Here is a 23,112-nt window from a genome sequence, read left to right as displayed (position 1 = left end):
CTTGTTCCATTGGCATATCAATAGGATTTTTAAAACAAACAAACACTTAAGACACACACATACACACACACACACACACACACACACACACGTTCCTTTTCTATCTGCCTTCCCTCAGTAAGACCAATAATCTGCTGTCAAATCAGTTTTGATGACTTGGTCACCTGTAATGATTTTGCAATGTCATCGTCATGACTAATACATATAGCTCAAGGTCCTCCTCTGATGTGTTAAACACAGCTTTTAAGATGGAAAGAACAGCCGTTTGTCGACCCTCCTTCAGAAGTCTTTGAATATTTCCTGTTGATCAAATAATTGGAACAATTTGGTGACCTGGGAGGACAAGGCAGCGATTGGCCCGGAGCTTTGGGAGGAGACAGAAACCAGTGATCAGCTTAGCTGTTATATCTCAATGTGAGACAAAACAGTGGTGTTTATGACACAGATGAGGGAGATAAAGAGAGAAAGGGGGTAAAGAAAGAGAATTGGACCACAGATATATCCTTTAATTTGGTCAAATGTGATAAAGTGAACAGTAGAACCAGTCCAAAAACTTTCCTTTTGAATCAAAACATGAATAATTTCAATAATCACTGAACTGAAGGTACAGTAGTCTGGTTAAGTGAGTGTGGAAGGAGTTTTTTCCAGTGTGTTGGAACAGATCATTATTCACTCAACGAGGTTATTATTCATATCAATACATCATTACACACTCAACACTCTCTGGCTCATTGTGCAAGGCAAAGACTTTTTAGATATACATAATGCTTTCAAAAAAGATAAAGGCAAAACACAAACCAAGACAAAGATTTCTGTCACATCCCAATAGAAAGGATATTTCTCATATTATTCTAATGAATCTTACCTGTAATGTCTAACATCATTCTGCAATGCTAACACACTGATCAGAAGCCAGATACACAGCTTCTACAGACCTCTTGAAGCCTGGCTTAAAACTGCCCACAGATGGAAGGACTCTAAGCAAACTAAAGTAATATGCACTAAAGCAAATAAATGTTTTTGTCATTTACCCATGCAAATGACTAAAGTCAAGTTTTTCTCTCTCTTTGTGTGAGAGCATGAGCTGATATTATTCTGGTGCAAGTTCATCCTCTCTGCTTTGGACATAACTTGCTTTCTCCAAATCACACATGCTGCTGAGAGAGCCATGCTACAATACAACTCATCACGCAGGCACAATTTACCCATCAGGAACTCCACCTCTGTTAGTCATCCTCACGCTCGCACGATCCTCACAAGTGCAACTTCATTCTTGCAGTAAGGTCACTTGTAATAGGCAGCCAGAGGAAATGAGCAGGTTCTTTGATTGAGCATTTTCAAGGTTTTCATATTTCCTCTTGTTGCTGAGGTCTGCCCATTAAAACACGCTCTATAAATAGACTTTAATGAAAAAAATGTCCTCTGAATGTTGAGAGAGTGAGAGAGAGAGAGAGAGAGAGAGAGAGAGAGAGAGAGAGAGAAAGCAGAAACTGAGATGGAAGAAAAATTAATCACGTTAGAATAAGAGGCCGCGGCTCCCTAAATTACTCATCAGTAACGTGACCCATGGCTGCCAGTTGTGAAGGTGATCAGCTCCATATGCTGAGACTCTTAGCACATAAATGCTTATGACTGTTATTTTAAGGCCAGCCAAAAGTGGATGGCTTAATCTGTGCAGAGCTCAGAGCGCCGAGACAAGTCATTCAGAGACAGTTCATCCGTTGACAGATTGACAGAAGCAAAAATCAAATGTACATCACCGCCGCTCATGACTTTGATGACAGTAACTGCTTACGCTCACGACAGAGGCATCAGATGAAGACAATCATTTCTTTTATACAAACACACAAAGACGATCTAAAAGCACATTAGATGTTAAACAGATGTTGTGGATGCCAATGGGTCAAAGGGTGTGCCTGGTAAGGTAGGCCCAATTAGCCCCCTCTAGTTGATTTCTATGCCATTTGGCCGCCAAAATGCACAATTCCTTTCTTTATAACAAATTAGCTCTACAGTTTTATATTTTAATTAATTGTGTACACACATACACACACACACACACACCTGTTCAAATGTGGGATTGGCGATAGCTTTAAGCTTATTGTGAAGCTCACCAGGGCTGCATTTATTGAATCAAAAATATAGTAACATACTTTTTGTGATATAATATTACAGTTAAAAAGCTGAATTTTCAGAGGTCATTACTCCAGTCTTCAGTGTCATACAATCCTTCAGAAATCATTCTAATAGGGTGATTTGGTGCTAGGTAGTATTTATTTTTATTATCTACTGTAAGTTGAAAACAGTGGCACTGCTTAATATTTGTGTGGAAACCATGATACATTTTTACAGAATGAATAGAAATAAAGGATTTATTTGAAATACAAATGTTTTGTAACATTTCCTGTCAATCCTGATAAATTAAGTGCATCTTTATGATGTGTGTGTGCATAATTTAGAGGTCTTTAACTTACGGGGGTACACCTGTGCCAGCCAAGTAATGGGCATTTAGACTAATGGGAAACTCGGAACCTCGATAGATTTCTCGAGGTATTATAGATCTCCTTGGCGCACAGTACCAACATATTAAGCTTTTTCCAACACACTCCTTGACATGATAACATAACTTTTTCAAACATCATTACAATAAGAGTCTGAGGTTCAGCTCATTTCAGCAGAACCTAAGCTCTAGCCATCAAGGCAGACCTGAAAAAACAAACACAAAGACCAGGGCCGAGACAGCGCGTGCTTAACACAAAGTCACTTAAACTGGCGTGAAAACAAACAACGATACACACACTCTTCAATTCGCCGCTCAAATGAACACAAATTACAGAGAACCAAATGGCTGTGTTTGCTGTAGATTTGGCAAAGAGAAAGCTGGGGAGGAAAAGACAGCAAAAAGAACAACAGCAAGGTCATTAAAACACAATTAGGCACAATTATCACTGCTGATTTATGCCACCTGTGAGTATACCAGCAGGAAGAAGATACGTGTTAAACAGGCTAACAGGGTTGTTAAACTTCCAATTATAAATGCACACACACAAACACACAGTGAGACTCAAAACAAACACTGAGTCTGTGATGTTTCACTACCTTTATATATTCTGACTGTTATACTGACCCTTCGATGACCTGCTCAGTAAACGCTCAATGTTGCTTTAACCGTTGCATTACAGTTCCATCATTAACAGGTATTATGTTGAAAAAGGAAAATTGGGTCTCATTAAGGTAATAATGGCTGAGGAATGCCAGGGTTTGTGCTGAAAACAGGACAGGCCTGACTTGAATGGAAATAAATAAGAATGACAGGAAGGTAAATGGGAATGGGTGGAGGTTAAAAGGGAATGAACGGGAGAGGGAAGTTGAGGCCTGGGATAAAACGCTGGATATAATCGTTCCTGTCTCCTGCAGTATGACCCTGAAGGCAAGAAACGGTCATTTTATATCCAGTGGGAAAACACACTCCAAAGCAGGTTTCCAACATCAAGAGATTTTTCCATCCAGGCTGAAACCTAAATACTGCACAAAGCAACTATAAATGGCAGCTAATCAGAACCAATTTTTTTTAATATATTATTTAAAGGGGTCATATGATGCTTTTTTTAAAGAGCATTATTTCATGTATTTGGTGTAACAGAATACGTTGACATACTTTAATATTCAAAATACAAATTATTTTTCAAAGTCTGTACAATATTGTAGGTCCTCTATGCCCTGCCTCTTTCAAGCCCCTTTCACACTGCACTTCGGAGCCGGCAAATTGCCGGAACGTTGCCGGGTTGCCTTCTGTGTGAAAGCAAACACGTCCCGGGATTGATTCTGGCATTGAACCCGGGTCGGGGACCTAGGAACATTGCCGTGTTCAGTCCCGGGGTGAGCGCTTTGTGAAAAAAAAACAGATCTAATGCCGAGTCGTAGTGATGACGTACGTTATCGCGCGACTCTTTTACCGGCTGTTTTGAAAGAAGATCAACGTTCGCAACAAAAAAAAATATGTGCAAACCGTAATGAAGCAGAGATCCTCACTTTCTGCGCTGATGCCGAGATTGTTCGCTAGCTTCAGTGAAAGTATAACGTGCCTAGCGTTTTCGACTCGTACATTACACCTCATGCCCTGATTTCACGTGTCGTTACGGGACCTTTATGGGTTTTATGTGAACGTGCGTACATATTCCGGGTAATCACTGGCAGTGTGAAAGTGCAAAATCTAGCGACCTGGGAACAATTGTCGGAACACTTTACTCGTGTATTTGCCGAAATCGCAGTGTGAAAGGGGCTTAAAACGCATCGTTTTCTACAAAGTCCCTCTTTCCGAAAAGCGCAGTCTGCTCTGATTGGCCAACTGACCCAGTGCATTGTGATTGGCTGAACACCGCAAGCACTCGTCGGAAATGTAACGCCGCTTTCCATAATTATGAGCTTCATCTTTCAAAATAAATGTAAAGACAGTTAATAATGTCCTTAGTTTTGCTATCAGTACAAGTCTGAAAGAGAGTGACGTGACAGACACAGTGATGAAGCTCATATGTGTTTGCAGTACACAAGTCTTAACAGATGGTTGAGACAGCTGACCCCACTGTGTGACCCTGCCTCTCTCACTCTCTCTCTCTCTCTCTCACTCACACACACACACACACACACACACACACACACACACCGCGCAAAACTCAGCATTTGAACATTCAATAACAAGTACTTAAATAACAAAAACAAAAATAACTAATAACAAAACATACAGTAGCTGATTCTGAAGCGCCAGATTGTCGTAGCAAAGTCAGAATGACCTCCTCTTCTAGGCTCATGAAACGGTCGTCCATAAAATGCGTTGCTGTTCTGTTGTAAGTAATCTTAAAGATTCCTAAATCCATCTGCTTTCAGAAGGCCAAATAAAGTGCTTTTGCTTCAATACTAAATGCGGTTACTGAAACCACGCTTTATTTCTTTGTGTGAACATTTGGGCAGCATTACACAAATATTTCCACATAGTGACGTAGACATATGAGGGCATGTTTGAATGAGCCATTTTAGGGGGGCGTGGCAGAGTCTTAACTTTGATAAAGAATATCTCTTTGGATTTTAGACTTTAGTCTTTGCAACTTTACGGATCTTTGTGAAGGACCAAGAGCTTGTAATACTCCCAAGAGAAATCGCATCATATGAGCCCTTTAATATGGGGAATCGGATTAATATGATTCATCAGTGGTTTAGGCTACTGGGTACAACACAAAAAAAAAGAAACAACAATTTCAGGCATGCTTTTGCGATCGATAATGTTTAGGTCAAAACAGAGACAATGAAAGTGTTTATAAGTATCAAAGACTTAAATCGATTTGTGTCTCTGTGGTTTCACACAATGGATTATCCATTTGATGTCTTATGAGTGTTTCCTGTGTACCCCACTAAGGAAACATCACTTTCAGAAGTCAGATCTTGTTCCTTCACCTACATGAGGAAATGCCTTCGAAAGACAAGCAGACCTTACTACACAAAGAACACAGTGTGTGCTAATGTGTGTGCTAGAGCACCTCCTGTGCACTCTGTAACAGGATATAGACAGAAACATGGATACTTGTGAAAATCAGAGCACACTATGCAGAAGGAGGAATGAAAGATTAGAAAAACAGCAAAAGGTGAGGAGAGAGGCCTGAACTCCACACTTGCATATGACCAATGATAAACTCTTTTTGCAAACAAATTTTCAAACATTCTTTAAATTAATCATTTGTCTATAAATAAATGTATATTATAAAATTATTTTATGAGGCTCATATGATGCAATTTCAAACTGTAGTATTGTTGTTGGCGCTGCCGCCGCCATGTTGTGAAACTACTTCGTTTGGCCTTCCAAAAGAGGACGATATCCGCTTTGTCATGCCTAGAGCTGATCTGTGCTGGTCGCTGACGAGCAATCGTTATTTTTTTTTTTTTGTTATTTCAACTTTGCCAAGACAGAACTGGTCAATTTAACCTTTACAATGTGGCAGCAAGATACATTTTTAAAGAGCATGTAACACCTCTGTTTATCAGTTTGCACTGGCTACCAATAGCTGCTCGCATAAAATTCAAGGCATTGATGTTTGCCCACAAATCTACCACTGGCTCTGCACCCCTTTACCTAGATTCATTACTTCAGACTTATGTGCCCTCTGAATGATGCTTTATAGAGCCATCACAAAGAGGCACAAAATCACTTTCACAGACTTTTAAATTAAATGTTCCCCGCTGGTAGAATGACCTGCCCAACTCTTCAAGAATCAGCTAAAAACACATCTCTTCCATCTTTATTTGGCTCTCGAACTCGATTATAATTCTATCCTTAAAAAAAAAAACACACACACACAACTTGCCCCTTTTAGACTTGCACTGTGTTCATTTACTAACTGCTTGTTTTCTTTATAAAAAAAAACAACAACACTAGCTTCTCTATTCTTTTTGTATTCTATCAGTTTTCTTTTTATATATTATATAATTTAAAAAAAAACACCTTGCTACGTGTACTACGTTAAGCTAACTGTGACTTGCTATAGCACTTGTGTATAATTGCTCTTGTTGATTTTGATTGCTTCCGTTGTCCTCATTTGTAAGTCGCTTTGGATAAAAGCATCTGCTAAATGACTAAATGTAAATGTCATCAAGCAATGAGAGGTCAAAGAGGAAATGAGAACAGTGTGAACTTTTATAGTACAGAATGTCTCTTGGCTATGCTTGTGTTCCAAGGCTCAACATGACAAATCTAAGCTCAGACATTCAAAAACATTTTTCTTCCAAAGTAGTAAGTCTTGCTTTGGCTTCACGTCTCTGAGACTTGGTCCTCTACCACTGTATAGATTTTATTGCCATGAACAGTCAACAGCAATACGCCAAAAGAAACAAGTGTTTTAGGACGTCCCGAAAGCTTCATTGACATTGTCCTGGGGAACTGAAACAGTTTGAGAAGAATCACACAAACTTCAGTTATTCACATAGACACTTCACTTTCTTTAAAAAATAAAATAAAAATAAAAATAAAAAGGTTATGTAATACAACACATTTACAAAGAAGTTAAAAAGTTCATAAGTTCAAGTCTTAAAAATATTTCTATTTGATAGAGTGGACTCAATGTCCACGTCCAATAATCTCCAAGTAGTACATATTACAGTAATATCCACTACCACAATGGCTGACAGGGAGTTCAATACTAGGAGACCAATTTTTTTTTTTATGTGTGTGTATTTTATGCATTTTTTTTTTGTTACATGTTCTCAAGAATGAATGCAACTTGTGAATTTCTGTGTGTGAGAGTTTATATTATGCTGTTGGAAAATGTTTTGTAATTATAACATTAAAAACAAAGTCCCTATTTGACTTGTTTTTGAGATGCTTAAAGTCACAGGATCATGACTTGTCATTTTTACATTATCTATCAGTGGTGTCAGATGAAATATAGATTTTATTCTTAAGAATGTTAAGTGAATCCAGAATTCTGGATTCTTGAGTCTGAAAATATGGAATTTAAAGAAAAGATACTGATTAGGACTGTAAAATCTCTCCTGAGATCCACCCTGGCAGAGACCATATTAGGAAAACAAATACAGTTGAATAATAATTACATCAATCATTTCTCTAATTTCTTTAAATGCACAGCAAAGGAAAATTTGTAGAAATTCAATAAACACTTTCCTGCTGACTTTTGCATTAAACGATCAATCAGATTTACATTTAACCATATAAAGAATCAAAATGGCTTTCAGGTTCGATTAAAAAATAAAATAAGAATGGGTAACACTTTAGAATAAGGTTTCATTAGTTAATGTTAGTTAACTACTTTCGTTAACATGAACTAAGCAAGAAGAATCCTTCTACAGCATTTATAAGTCTTAGTTCATGTTAATTTCAACATTTACTTATGCATTATTTAAATCAAAAGTTGTGCTCGTTAACATTAGTTAATGCACTGTGAATTACCATGAACTAACAATGAATACCTGTATTTTCATTAACTAACATTAACGAAGATTAATAAATACAGTAATAAATGTATTATTCATTGTTTGTTCATGTTAATTAACTAACATTAACTAATGGAACCTTATTCTAAAGTGTTACCTAAGAATGTCTTAGCCCATTTAAGGACAAACGTGTTCCACAACAGACCCCTAAGGTTATGTTTACACTAGTGCATTTTCGTTTTAAAATGCTTAACTTTTTGCTATGGTTATGCAATACTCCGGCATTTTCGACCCTCGAAAACGGAGACTTTAGAAAATATTGCAAACCCTGTTTTAGACTGGAAACTCCATGGTTGTTTTTCAGTGTAAATGGACCAAAACGGAGACTTTTGAAAACAATTTGCCACATTTGCTCTGTGTATCCTTAAAACCGTGTGAATGATAACATCATGCTCATTGTTGTACCCATAGATATGTATAGGTAGATGCCACATTCAACCGCTCCAAGCTCCTAGACGTGGCCCGCCATTTTAATAATAGGGAATCTACCTCAAATATATAAATATATATATATATATATATATATATATATATATATATATATATATATATATATATATATATATATATATGGTTGTACCTGCATGAATGTTCATGTGACATGCATTTTTAGTTGAAATGCCATTTTAAAGACACACTTGTGATGCTGTTGTTAAAGCAAGTTGGATATACTAAATTTGTCAACTTTTCACTGAAACTGTTATACTGACAATGTAATTTGTGAATAAAAATACATTCCAACAGAACAGAAGCCAGAGGAGGTCCTTATTTTGGAGAAGGTGAGGGGGTAGATTACTACAGCTCTCGGGATGAGTAACATGGAGATTAAAGAAGACTACTACATCAAAAGACAAATTGTATAGTTAGGGACGAAAGATTTTGTTTGGCAGGCTCCATCCTAAAAGTGCAATAAGCACCTAGATGAGAATATGAACAAACCATGCAATGAAAAGAGTGCACACACAATCTAAAGCCAAATCATCTTATTGGCAAATGTCTGTTCTGTCTACTCTTCTCCTATTACTCAGTCTGAAAATCTGGATAGAATATACACACTTCATCTATCCAACAAACACACACCCATACACACAGTATTTTGCCTTCCTATAGACCTTTCAGTAACCTTATCCAAAACGACACATTCTTTCAATAAAATCCACCACTGAGCTCACTTCTGTTGCTGTTGCCATCACCACACATGTACGCTGATCCAAGCCCAATTATTTCAGCATCCTGCCATTGCTGCTAATAAATCAGCAGGTTAAAGTTACCAAATAGAGGGGAGAGCATTTGAGGATTTGGGTCCCATCCCCGAAGTGCTTAAACTCCCCTCCACCTTCTCCTCATTACTCCCCTTACTAAAATACGCATGATGTCATGGGCTGAAAAATGATAGCAATTAATCAGAGCTACTGAATCCTACCCATTCGACTAATCACAATTATACAAATCGATGAATCATCTGCAGAGGAAGAGGCCTGCTAACTACCACACACCAGAGAAAGAAAGAGAAATTAAAGTTCAACTTGGCAGTACTTTTGTCTTAATGACTGCACAGGCTGTCTGCACCTGATACATACAATTTCATACAAATTCAAATCAGAAAAAAAGAGAAGATTTTACATTTAACTTCTTGTCTGAAAAAGGTTTTAGCTAGAGGTTTTGGAGCAGCACCCACCATCTAAAATTGCTGAGGACTTGGGTCACAGGTCACACTATACCTAACCAAAGCCCAATGTTTATTGAGAGGAAAAGAGAGATTTATTTTGTATTTCATTTCACTTAGGATTTCACAATAAAATCGAATGCTGATCAACTACAGATGTTGAATCTGAATTCTAAACACATCTGATCCGGAACGCATTTGAAATCCATTATTAATTGAAAATCTCTGCACCATATTTCAGGGCATATAAACATACTTCTGTAGGAAAATTCTAAAAACTATTTAGCTGAACAGCAGGTGTGTTTATTAGGCATTGCCTCTACTACATAATGTACTAACAATTAATAATAATTACTTGTCACATATAGAACTTAAAAAAAGAAAAAAGAAAAGTTCTTTACATATTTTTGAAGGAGGCAAACTCCTCAACCACCAACAGTGGATGATGTGACACAATCATAGTGCGGCAGAATGCCCACCACACACCTGCTTATTGGTGGAGAGGAGTGTTGAAGCAAATCGATTTATACAAGGATTGCAACAGAGGGAAGTGAACAAATTTGGCCAGGATGCCAAGATTATACCTCTATTATTATACCTTTCCTGGGAGCTTTTATGACTAAATTTTGACAGTATAATATTCCTATCGCTACAACACAAACAGCCCACAGGGTGAACACACCCCTGCTGGCTCCACTGGTACCTCTTCCAGCAACAACGTAGTTTTCCCAAGTCATATAACATAATACTTAAGTATAGGGACCAATTCTCACTATTAACTAGTTGCTTATTAGCATGCCTATATATTAACATATTGGCTGTTTATTTTAGTACTTATTATTAAGCACATATTCTGCACGACCATATTCTACATCCCTAATCCTACCGAATACCTAAACTTAACTACCTTACTATTAATAAGCAGTAAATTAGGAGTTTATTGAGGCAAAATCATAGTTAATGGTTGGTAAATTGCGAGAATTGGACCTTAAAATAAAGTGCGACCAAAAAAATGTTTTTCAAATTATAGTAACATTTCACTAAATTTTAAAATGCAATTTCTTCCTGTGAAGACAAAGGTGAATTTTTTATCAGTAATCTTCTTTAGTGTCACATGACCTTTAGAAATTATAATATGCTGATTTCGTGCTCAAGAAACTTTAAAGAAAAAATTATTATTATTAATATCAATACTTAAAACAGTTGTGCTGATCAATATTTTGTGTGGAATTTTTTTTTTTTTTTCCGGAATTCGTTCATGAATAAAAAGTTCAAAAGAACAGCATTTATTTCAAATGAAAAAAATATTTCATAAAGTATTAAAATGTCTTTACTGTCACTTTTGATTAATTTAAAGCATCATTGGTAAAAAAAAAAAAAAACTACTGACCTCAAACATTTGGTAGTGTAAAAATTGTGAATACAACATACAATTACATAGAGACAATGCAGTCTATTTAGATGAAATCAAAAACTAGCCATCATGAGTATCACAAGTATAAACTTGGTATAAAACCAGACATACTGTCTTTCAGGCAGACAGACAGTATTTTAGGTCCAGAAATTAGAAATTCGACATTTGACTAGGAGTGTTTTGCTACTCTACCACACCACCGCCAATAAATTTTTCTCCCCACAAGCACTTTAGTCCAGCATATTTGTTGTTATGTAGTAAAAGAAATCTGATACAATGGCAAATCACCCAACAACTGCTCAGCTAAATACAAAAAGATTTAATTTGTCATTCTGGGATTCATCGAAACTTGAGAATGCCAATAGATGTCAATGCTCATTCATTGTCACTTTCAAGTACAGTACAGCCTCAAGCTTGAATCCGATAAGGTTTGTGCAGCTGATGACTATACGAGTAAACAGAGGTCTTGATTCTGACAGCTCGTAGAGAAATGAGATTAAATGGAGGAGCGAAAGTTGGCCAGAAATCTAGCCTAGGGAGAGCGGTGAACGACACGTAAGGGAAAGAGGAACAGACACATACATCTAGACGACGCAGGAGACCACTGGACGTAGAGCGGGTGAGAGCGTCTGTAAGGTAATGCGGAATGTGGCTTGTGTCATGTTTAGATGGAGGATATGTGGTCACTCAGGAACTAGAGGATAAGGGTGAACAAGGAGCACGAGCCAAACACATCACTGACACTACTGCGCGTCTGCGCTTGTATTTATGTGCTTCATGTTCACAAGAGTGTTTTCCACTACGTCAGCTTGAATTATGGCAGGCCCTGGGTGTCTGGCTTTGACAGCATGTGGAAATTAGCATGTGTTTGTAAGTGTGTGTGAGAAGGAAGTTCTCTCACCAAAGGCTCTTTATTCTTGACCAGTCGAATGATCTTGACAGAATCTTCTTCATCGTCAATGTCGTCTGGCAGAGGAGGAAGTTCTGGATCGTAACTCTTCCTGGCCACGGTATCATGAACAGACAACAAACTCTGCAACGAGAATGAGTTGTACACATAAAAGTCCACAGAAGCTCACACAGTAAGACAAACAGTAGTCGTTTGACTGATTTTGTGTAGCTACTCGTTTTGGCTAATCATTCCAGCCTTCATACTCCAAGCATCTGCTTGAATCCTATAGTATAAATCATGGAGCTTTAGAGGTCTGCTTTAGATTACTACCTCCTACTGACAAATAAAGCTGCTTTTGAATTGATTACAGTCACTATTTCACTACAACCCTCTTTGGCAATGTTATTTGTTAAAGTGTCTCCAGCAGGAAAAAAAAAGAACTGAATCAAAACCAAGAACAATCATATTGTCATCTTTCATTTGATTAGATTATTATGAGTATTACGAGTATCCCGCTGGGAATACGGCAAGATTGCTGTGAGCTTCCAAGCGGTGAGGACACTTTATGGCAGATGGATGGACAGAAGGCAGTGAAGTTCTCAGCCATTTCAGATATTTCACACCTTAGCTCTCAGAGAACGAGGTATAGCATAAGAATGACGGCATTCAGACATTCATTACTTTTTTATGTTTTAAAGATGCTGTGTGTCAAATGTAGCTGGAAACACTTTTTCTTTTGCTCCTTTTCTCCCTCGCATTTCCAGTATAAAACCATCTTCCAGTTGTGTGCCAGAGATAAAAATGGGAGGGAAGAGAAAAGAAAAAAAAAGAAAAACAGAGAAAAGAGACAAGACAGAGAGGAGAAGAAAAGTGTCTGTTTTATGACATGGGATTAAGCTCCAGAACAACACTCAACATGTGGCTAAAGCAAAACAGATGGGAGAGAGAGAGAGACAGAGAGAGAGAGAGAGAGAGAGAGAGAGAGAGAGAGAGAGAGAGAGAGAGAGAGAGAGAGAGAGAGAGAAAGAGAGAGAGAGAGAGAGAGAGAGAGAAAGAGAGAGGAAACAAACCGGGAGAGAGAGAGTGAGTCATGTGTCTAGTAAGCGGGTCAATTTCAAATCCAGCGTTTTACTGAAACTTACATATTAGATATTAGAAATATCTGATAATTCATTTGTTTCCATCAATACAATGCAGTCTTCATAAATAACTAAAATGAATTTTAAAATTAAGTTGAATCTGAATCACTTTTTTACCAGAAAGTGGGTTTGCAGTCCACATTTTGTAATAAAAAAAGATTACACAAATAATAAACAAGAAAACTTCTTTTTACTGAGGTCTTTTTTAATATGATACACAGATGAAAAAACAAATAAACTTAAATTGCTTTAAATCAAGTCTTTCTGAACTGCAAAGAAACGATCATTCATTTCTGTCATGTACATCTTGAAATCAGTCAAGAAGTTCTGAGATACTTAAACTCCTTATTACCATGGACTAGCTCATCATCTGACAATATTTGAATTTGAAAACGTCTTATTTAATAAATGAAGACCTACCACTGTGAAACAAATTTGGTTCTCATTATAAAATAAACCTAATTTCTTACTAGACTGTATATCTGCCAATCAAACACATCCACACGCTGTGTTTAGAGATAAGTAGTATATTATGAGATGTAAACAACTTAGAACAACCACAGACACAAAAAAAAGTTTTCACAATCCCTGTAGGGCACAGTGTTGTTTGCGTCTACACTAAACACAGCTCTGCAGATTAGATTGAATGGTGCAGTTGTTTTAAGCAAACTTGAAATGGAACATTTTTAATTGCAACCGAGTTGCCATGCATTTCTTCTGTCCAAGTCCTCCCTCAGAAGACAAACAGACACACACATCGTGACCTGGATTTTTCAAGATGACCAGATCTATTCTTTAACAAAGTAAAAAAAAAAAAAAAAAAAAAAGATTGTGTTATGCTTGGACTTGAATAAAACGTCACAATATAAATATTATTAAAGCGTTAAGGCATTAACCATCTGCAACCGCATTTTTTTTATAATAACTCTTACTTTGTCTTCCTTATTCTTCAGGCCAAAATTAATGCGGCATTGTGATTCAGTTTTCTTAAAACGTTTACAGCTTGCAAACACAAAGCCACACAAAAGAATGCACATGCATGCAGAGCTGAAGGTTAATTTGTCTAGGATGTGGCAATTCAAAACACACGCACAACATGGCCGAGACACCCCACGAAACATCTCCATGACTTATCTTGATACTAGATAATTAATTGATCAAGCTCATTTCTCCAATTTAGAATGTGTTTGCTGAAACTCATCTAATGCACACAAATTTCACTGAATCACTGAAAACATTAATTTACTAACACTTAAACATACTCTTTAGCAATGAAAACTAATATCCATTTTTCCATACTGTGCACTATAATGCTGTAATGTTTTAGCATGAAAAGAATGATCTGTATCAGCTCAGCTGGAACTTCAATAACAGTGCAACACTGTTGGTATTGCGCACCACATAGCAACAGCTAAAAGATCAATTCAAAACACCTTAGCAGCGGCTTAATAATGCCACTGAGAAGCAGTCTAGTCTCTTACAACAAATTCAATAGATCAATACATGATGAACAGATTAAAATATTTAAACAATTATTTCTATGTATAGAGGTCACAAGAAACCAATGAGTCAATCCATCAATCGATGAGTCAAAAATATATTTTTGGATTTTCCAGGAACACCACAAAAAAAGAAGAAAAAAAGGCTTCTTCCATTCTTCCTTGAATTGAATTGTGTGCAAAAGGGATTTGTTTTTTAAAGATGACATTACACTAACATATTATCCTTATTTTGACACATTTTGAACCTGCCATTAAATACTCAATATGTATTTGCCTAAAAACTGGAATTGGATTGGCATTTACAGCTCTGAAAAAAGGCTGCTCACTGCAATCTGACTTTACTACTATCTGTTAATGGAAAGGATTACTTCAGGAAAATTGTAGCATTTCCCTGCCTCTTCCATTTGATTAGTCCAATTTAAAACACTGGTCTTCACATTTCCCTGCTGAGTGAAATTGTGAGGCAGCGTAATAGCTTCACTCTGTTCCCACCGGTTGGTATACAATCCAACAACTCAGTCTAAATTCACTATCCTGCCACGCATAACATGGTCAAACACAGACACAGACACACAAAAGACAGACAGAAACACACAGACACACACATACACACAGAGACCGGGGTATAAAGGGTGTTTTGTGGAGCTAAACTCTCTCCTGAGGTTAAATGAACGGGGTCAACATCAGGCCAGGTGGCAAACGAGTGAATTGAGGGTCAAAATCAGTTTCTTCAGGTACTCTTGTTGTGTGTCTGTGTGAGAATGTCAATTAGTTCTCTTACAATAACAAATTGTTAAACTTGTTCAAATAAAGTATGGGAAATGTAACTGGGCATGCAGCTCTCATTAGGAAAGAGTTTGTCATCCGGACAGTCATTATTCAACCTGCTGAACTAACTACCCATACACATGCCTGCACAAAATCTGCACAGAGGTGAAAGAAAAAAAGGGCAAAGTCATACACTTCCATCTATTTTCCTACACAAACCGAGATCCACACATCTCCTCTTTCTTGCTCAGACCAGAGCAGAGCTTTCTTTCCGCAACACACGGTTTGCCGTAATTGCCGCTTTCATCAATGTCTATACAAGTCTGTAAGCGGGTCTAATATGAGTAAAATGTGTTTTTTCATGTGTGAATCATACAGGAGGGAGGAGGAAAGAGATCGTTTAATAGGTTCTGATTTATGTCTGGTCAAAGGGAATGGATCATTTCAACACTAATTGAGAGTGATACAGTTACTATCGTACAGAGACGCCATTTTAGTCCCCAGAAGCCATCTGCTAGCGCTTTACACAGCACCAACAGACACGGGGTTATAGACATATAAGGGGAAAGAAAACTAGACTAAAGAAAAGAAAGATATAGAAAGAAGAGCAGAAAGTACAATGGTGGTGTAGCCAGACTAGTTCAGATTAAAGACAATTAACCCGTGTGTACTCTTCGGTCACTTTTTACATTTCGGATTGAAAAAAAATCGTAGCTTCACCAGATTAAACTCCAATATCTAGAGTACAAAATCAACACACCCAACTCACACCTGAGACATGTGCGTGTAACACGCACACCCCTATAAACTGGCATGGCTTTAACACTGCAACAATGTAAAATAAAATCAATAATTCAACTACAGTGCAGTTAAAAAGTGGACAGCAAGGAAAGGGTTACATTCTAAACAATCAAGAATGTAAAAACAGATACTTCCACTCATACACACTTACTTACACACACTCACAGATACACACACATACAAAATTATAAATACTTAAATTAGGGGTGTGCGATATGATGATTTTTGATCGTGGACGACAAAAACGTCTCCACGATCTGCTTTTGAAGAAATATAGTAGTATCGTGCTACAGTGCACATTCTATCAGCTGCAGTTCTGTTCAACACCGCATGCATTCACAGCAATTTTTACTCAGTGGTAGAGTTACTCTCGTTATCTGCATGTGTTTTTAAATGTTTCATTCATGCGCTGGTCTGACCTGTGCTTTTTCTGAGTCTGTCAAACAGTGCCTGATTATTGTTATCTTTAAGTTATCTTTTGCGCTAATACTGTCAAAACACACAAGGCTTACATGTAGACTCGGTTGGCTATGTCTAAAAATAAAGTAAACAGTTGAGAGAAAAACATCTATGTGCCTGTATATTAGATGCATGCAGGTCTTAAAGGGACAGTAGGCCTATTAAACATGCAGACTACTGTCATTACCGTCAAGGAATAAATCACCCTAAAATTTCATATCTGTAAAAATTTTATCAAGGTCACATTGTCCTAAACCTGTATTAATGTATTTCTTGTGCTGAACACAAAAGAAGATTTTCTGAAGAATGTGGGCAACCAAACAGTTGCTGGTCCACACTGAATTTGATAGTAGCAAAAAATATTATGGATGTCACTGTGGACCAGCAACCAGTTTGGTTTTCCACATTCCTCAAAATAGCATTTATGTTCAGAGGAAGAAAGAAACTCATTCAGGTTTAAAATCACTTTTGAGTGAGTAAATGGTGAAAGAATGACAGACAGCTGACAGGATTTGTATTTTTGGGCATGCTGTTCCTTCAACGTTAATAATATTTGTATATTTGGTCATTCAGTATCTTCACTGCTCCTGCTAAATACAGCTATTGTATCTGAAAATAAAGCACTGTTTGTTTTAGTTGTATATTTTGTGTAGTTGTAATGTGTATCTTTTTAATTCTTTTATCTTTGTTATTAAAAAATAAGAACAAAGATTTTTATCTCTGCACTCTTTGGCCAAAATATCTGCCAGTATTATTATTATAAAAAAAAATTATCTTTATAATAGGGAAATTAGTTTGGCTGTAATGCTCAGACAACTTGCAAAAATAGTAAAACCAACATGACAAATAATCGTGATAAAATCATGAATCGTGATATTTCTAAAAAAAAAAAAAAAGGAAAGGAAAGAAAAATGATATTTCTTTTTTCTATATCGCCCACCCCTAACTCAAATGAATTATTATGGCTATAACCTTATAACCAAAATCAGTCAGAATATTGAAATAAGAGATTAAAATCAGATCAGACCCAGAAGGAATACGCTCTGATAAAGGATTTCTGTTAATTGTTGTTATATTTTTATATAATTTGTATGTTTTGTGTAACAAAATGGTTTCTGTGTTTATTTTTGTAATGTATGTTGTATGTAATAATAATAATGCAAAAATCTACACTTCAAATCAACATTTAAAACTATAAAACATAAACTTTGAGAATGCCTTAATATACATTTAAATCCACAACCTAATAAAAGTAAACAATTATATATAAAAACAATTAGGGAAATCACAAGCCTCTCTATAGAGTCCTGTACAGGAATATAGTGGTTGAACTATACAGTTCTTTTTTCTTTTTTTGTTCTCACCAGGAGGTGCTGTTCTGCCCTCAAAAATTTGGATTTTAAATGACTTGTCTCTATTTTAATCTGAAATACTGCATTAATTGAAAAATACTTATATATACACTTGTACTTACAGTAGAAGTGCAAACTTTTAACCGGTACAGTAACAAAGTGAATGGTATATCTGTCATTTTGTGTGGTTTTGTTTACTCTCTTACCTTTATATGTGGTTTGGACAGTAGCTTGACAAGCTCTCTGATCTCATCACTTGCACTTCGTCCTTGAAGTTCCTCCGTCAACTGACAGAAACAGACAAGACGAATAGCAAGAGAGGGAGAAACAGAAACCAGAGAGCAAGAGAAAATGAGCATCGATAACATCCGTGAACACATGCATTGGTCATACAGACATAAACACATATATTATGAATAATTAGAGTATAAATGTCTCTTTTGCGGCAGGTAGCAGGTGGAGAGTGTGTGTATGTTTAAGAGATTGAGAGATTTATAGCAGCGCAGATGCACACTAAATGAGGCACAGAGACACGTTACTGTTTCTCAGCGAGGAAAGAGACACAGAGAGATGGGCTTGTTCCCCAGATCCATTTGAAGTGTTACTCCTGGGCCACAAGCTTATTATTGACCCCACTCACTCTGGTTCTGGGTGTATATGTGGAGCGATTCTGCTAAAATGCTGTAATCAGTGTTGAAAGAATCGCTCCCTTAGGATGCCAGAAGACTTTTCCAGTAACCAACCAAATGGGAGGTGACGTTCAACTGAGTAATGGTGACCGTGACCTTTAGTGAGATGTGTACAATAGATACATACAGTACCATCCACTGGAGCTGATGTCATAGCAAGCAGAGGTCACAAAAAAACAGCTTGTGCGTGCTTAAAAATGTAAGAATATTTGTTATTTAAGTCTATAAACTGAATTTTTGAATATCTAATAATTACTTAACCATGAACCTCACAAATGCTGGCAAATCCAGCTGTATCCTGCATAAAAACGTGTAGTATGCGCATGACGGTCCATCTGTGTGAATTGGATGTGGACAGGACAAGCTTAAAAGATTCATTTTGAATGCCTGATTTCAAATTATGCTGTTCTATTTCCAGTTTTCAATTATTGTCATATTCGTATCATATTTATTGTGTACTGTATGTAAAAACAAGTTTTCTGGTCATTGAGAAAATATGATACCCAGTTCACAGACTTACCAGAATACTGAGTGCACTTTTTATTCAGTTGCACTTTACCCATGTTTTTACCAGTTTATTTATCAGTGAATAATACTGTAACAGAATGAAAAAAAGTTGCTGTTTAAAGTTTGAATCTATTTAGTTTACGGTTTATTTTAAACCATAATAATTGTTTTCAATTAATTATTTAGTAATTTTTTCCCCCTAATTAATATACTGAATATTATATATCGGGGTGGTGAACTCCGGTCCAGGAGAGCCGCAGCCCTGCAGAGTTCAGCTCCAACCCTAATTAATCCTCACCTACCTGTAGCTTTCTAGTACCCCTTCAGACCTTGATTAGCCTGTTCAGATGTGTTTGATTAGGGTTGAAGCAAAACTCTGCAGGACTGCGGCTCTCCAGGAACAACATTTGCCACCCGTTATATATAATTAACAAATGTCACTGCAGCAATTGTTACGTGTCTATTTAAACTGTATTATTTTATATTGGATATATATTTTAAAAATCCATATCAGATAACCAGTACAAAATATCCATGTCTCATTATTTTAAAGAAAACACCACGAAAACTAAAAGATTAAATTTATAAAACAATATATTGTTTAAGATTAATTTAAAAGATTGTGAAAATTTTTCAAAAGCAACTGCAATGAGACATTAAAGGTACAGGTTGTAAGACCTGCCACTAGAGGGCACTACCAAAACAATAACAATCGCGTGGTTTGATGACGCTAAGGAGGAGTGTGGAAAGATGGGATTTGTTGTCTTCGACCCAACTGCTGACGGCCATCAATCAGTCAGAAAGATAAATCATGGATTTAACACGAGTTCAACTATTTGCGCGAGTAGATTACATACAAAGTCAATGCAAAGACGTGATCAGACTATGGATCAGACGCGTCCTCGCGCGGGTCTAGAGACGATGTGCCCCGCGTTTGGCATGTATGCCCCATAATACTAATCTTGTTGATCGTTATAATAGCATACATTTTCTGTAAAGATACGAATCAAAACAACTCACCTGTCAAGTAAAACACAAGCGAGATCAGCATCTCTTTCTAGTTGAAGTTTGTCGCGAAGCTACTTCCGCATTTGTCCACGACACTGTTGTCATGTGGTTTCTACATCAGTAAAGGCAGTAACAAAGGGTAACTAACGTCATTGACAGGCGACTGCACTGCCCCGTGTCACTGTCTAGAATGGGAATTTTCTCATGATTTACAAGTAGTTGAAAACATTACAGATATTGTAAGTAATCAGCTGGACAAAATATATAACACTAGCCTAGTGGTTTTTGGATATTTCACTACAAATATCTTACAAATTGTACCTTTAAGTGCCATTAAGTGTCTAAAGACTTGAAACTATTTACTGACAATTGTGTTTTAGAGATTAATCAACCAAAAACTTAAATCTCTTTCAAAACAAGTCTCTTGATTTTTGATAATATGTCCCAAAAATTGCGGACGAATATTTATTGCAAATTAGAATTTCATACAAAGTTGCCTGTTTTTGTCAAAATCATTTGGAAAGCTGCAATTTTATTGAATTTTTTGTCAATAGATGATCATCTAAAATAACTCTACAAGCAGTTTCTATTAATCAATCAGGGACATCGTTTCGCTGCTCTGGTGTAATCTGACAGTTGTTATGCATTTGCTTGCCTGGCGTCTCCAGAACAGGCTTCTGCATCTGAGAGGTATGAGCAGTTCTGCAGCGCTCCATTTTTCCACAGTCTAATGGTAGACACCCGGGAGACGATGAGGTCTGTAATGATTGTTTTTATTCAGACTGAGACCTGCTTGTGGAAGTAGCATTCTTTACTGCCAACATGTGGCCAGAATGAGAACTGCACACCTGCTGCTAAACTTCACACTGTTGTATTTCATCTCTGCTAAAGCTTTTCTGTGGAAATGTGTGTGTGAGGTGCTTGCCTGCTGCGTCAGTGCTAGACAGCATCTTGGGCCAGGCGGGGTTAAAATGGCGTTTTATGCTACATTATAAATTAAAGCTCCATTAGCGAAACTTTACACTCGAATGAGCGGTGGCGGCAAACCCACTACAGCGTTCAAAACAGCAGCGCGCCGTATATACATCACAGCAATGGATGAAAACGATACGTATGAAAAAACACATGAGGGGGCTCCGAGTAATTTGGTTGCTTTGGCTGTTCGACCCTTTGATGGACCTCATCCGCACGCACACGCAGATATCGGGTTCTTCGTGTGTGGGACCTTCAGGGACACCGAAGGAAAGTGTAAATCTGAGGGGCGGATCTGAGCTGCAGGTTGAGAAGGTTCCGTAACGGAAGTCGAGTTTTATGGCAACAGAATCTGGGTAGTTGCCACCGCCCACTGAGACATGATGAGTGAACAGGAAACCGACATGTATCAAAGCTGATTAGCTTTTCTAGGATGTAGATTTGAGCACAAAACAGTTTAAACAGAAGTTGCATCCTTTATTGCAAAAATGCTTTGAATATCCAGACTATTCCAAAGTGCATTTTTGCCCATAATAAAGTCAGTGATGACCCGAGATGCTCTTCTCTGAATCGCCTTTGTGTTCTTTCCTTTTGTCTTTCCTCTATGTGATCATATCCAGAGTAAACTCTTCAAAGTTTACATAGGTTTGTGTGTGTGTGTATGTCTATGCGGCCATGTTGATATAGTAGTCAGTTTACATTATGCAAGCCGTTGAGAGTTTACACGTTGAGTGTTTTATAACACTGATGACTAATGTCTTATGCAGACACACACAATACTCCACGCCTCATCTCGCACTCTCATCTGCAGCCCATCTACTTGTGTTCTCTGCCCCAGACATCCATCCATCTTTTTTCTTTCCTTTAATGACAAGTTCCTCCTGGAGTCAGCCTTAAGCTAGACATGCTGGGAGACGTCTGTGTATGTGTTTTCACAGGCACACGTTGTGCATGTGTGCGTGTGTTTATTCATGTAGAAGTGTGTAAAGTTTATGAGCATAAAAGTGTTTTGGTTTTTAACAGGAAGTGTGTGCATGTGGTTCACTTACGTCTTGAGCCAGTGAGCCGGCGCTGTCCAGTACTGGAGTTGGAGCACGGTCTTCATAACACTGTAACTTCTCATGGATCTAATAGGCAGTGAAACAGGATACAGAGTGATCACTTAAAGTCATTGTGGAATCTAAACTGACCTAGTTTACTTTACTAATGTTTACTTTCCAATGTGCACTGTCCAATGTTCCTGGTCTTATTGGGAACTATTCATTTTTACCTAAATAAACAACGTAATTTTTAACAATCTTTTAACAAATTCTGACAACAAATGACTTTTCCACTCACATCACACAGATATTGGACAATGTTAACCAATAGCCAAATGAAGGACTTACCATTGAAATTCTATATGAAACCGTTAAGCCAATAATTATTTTAATGGTTGGTCAATAAACAGATGGACAATGTTAGAATTCTACTTAATTTTACCTAAATATATTAAAATAAAACACTGAAAACAATTTCAGTTTTATAAAATTTAGACATTCCAACATTATAAAGTGCAGCATGAAAATCTGATACAGATATAAGATTATATTTAAAAGTATTATTAAATTCATTATTTATTATTCAATTATATCAACTCTTTTTTTAAGGTTAACCAAGGTAAGGTAATAGTTCACAAATGTAATTTAAAATGTATAAAAATTATACTATGCACAAAGAAAACATCCAACATAAATATACAGAGAAAAAAATAATACAAATAAAATAAAAAAAAGCATCTCTAAAGCCAAATAACAATTTCTTCATGATGCAATGGATACAACCCATCGAACTTTATGTATTTTTAACTGAATATCCTGTATGTATGATGTAGACATCATAAGCAGGTTAAACACAGACGATTAACACACAAAAAAGAGAATATGTAGTACGATCTAAGTATTCTGAC

General features: G+C 36.9%; 1 protein-coding gene across 2 annotated transcripts in view; it reads right to left on the bottom strand.

Moving 5' to 3' along the window:
• Window positions 1-23,112, bottom strand: part of mpp7a (MAGUK p55 scaffold protein 7a) — a 116,193-nt gene that overhangs the window by 41,914 nt on the left and 51,167 nt on the right. For both annotated transcript variants that reach the window (XM_026276993.1, XM_026276994.1), the window contains 3 exons: window positions 22,214-22,291; window positions 18,195-18,275; window positions 11,977-12,108 (listed from right to left, as the gene is read on the bottom strand). In XM_026276993.1, coding sequence (XP_026132778.1) covers window positions 11,977-12,108; window positions 18,195-18,275; window positions 22,214-22,291 — 291 coding nt within the window. The remainder of the gene's footprint in view (window positions 1-11,976; window positions 12,109-18,194; window positions 18,276-22,213; window positions 22,292-23,112) is intronic.

The sequence above is a fragment of the Carassius auratus genome, chromosome 12 (genome assembly GCF_003368295.1).
Source record: "Carassius auratus strain Wakin chromosome 12, ASM336829v1, whole genome shotgun sequence".
Classification (NCBI taxonomy): Eukaryota; Metazoa; Chordata; class Actinopteri; order Cypriniformes; family Cyprinidae; genus Carassius; species Carassius auratus.
This window is presented reverse-complemented; position numbering and strand designations above follow the sequence as displayed.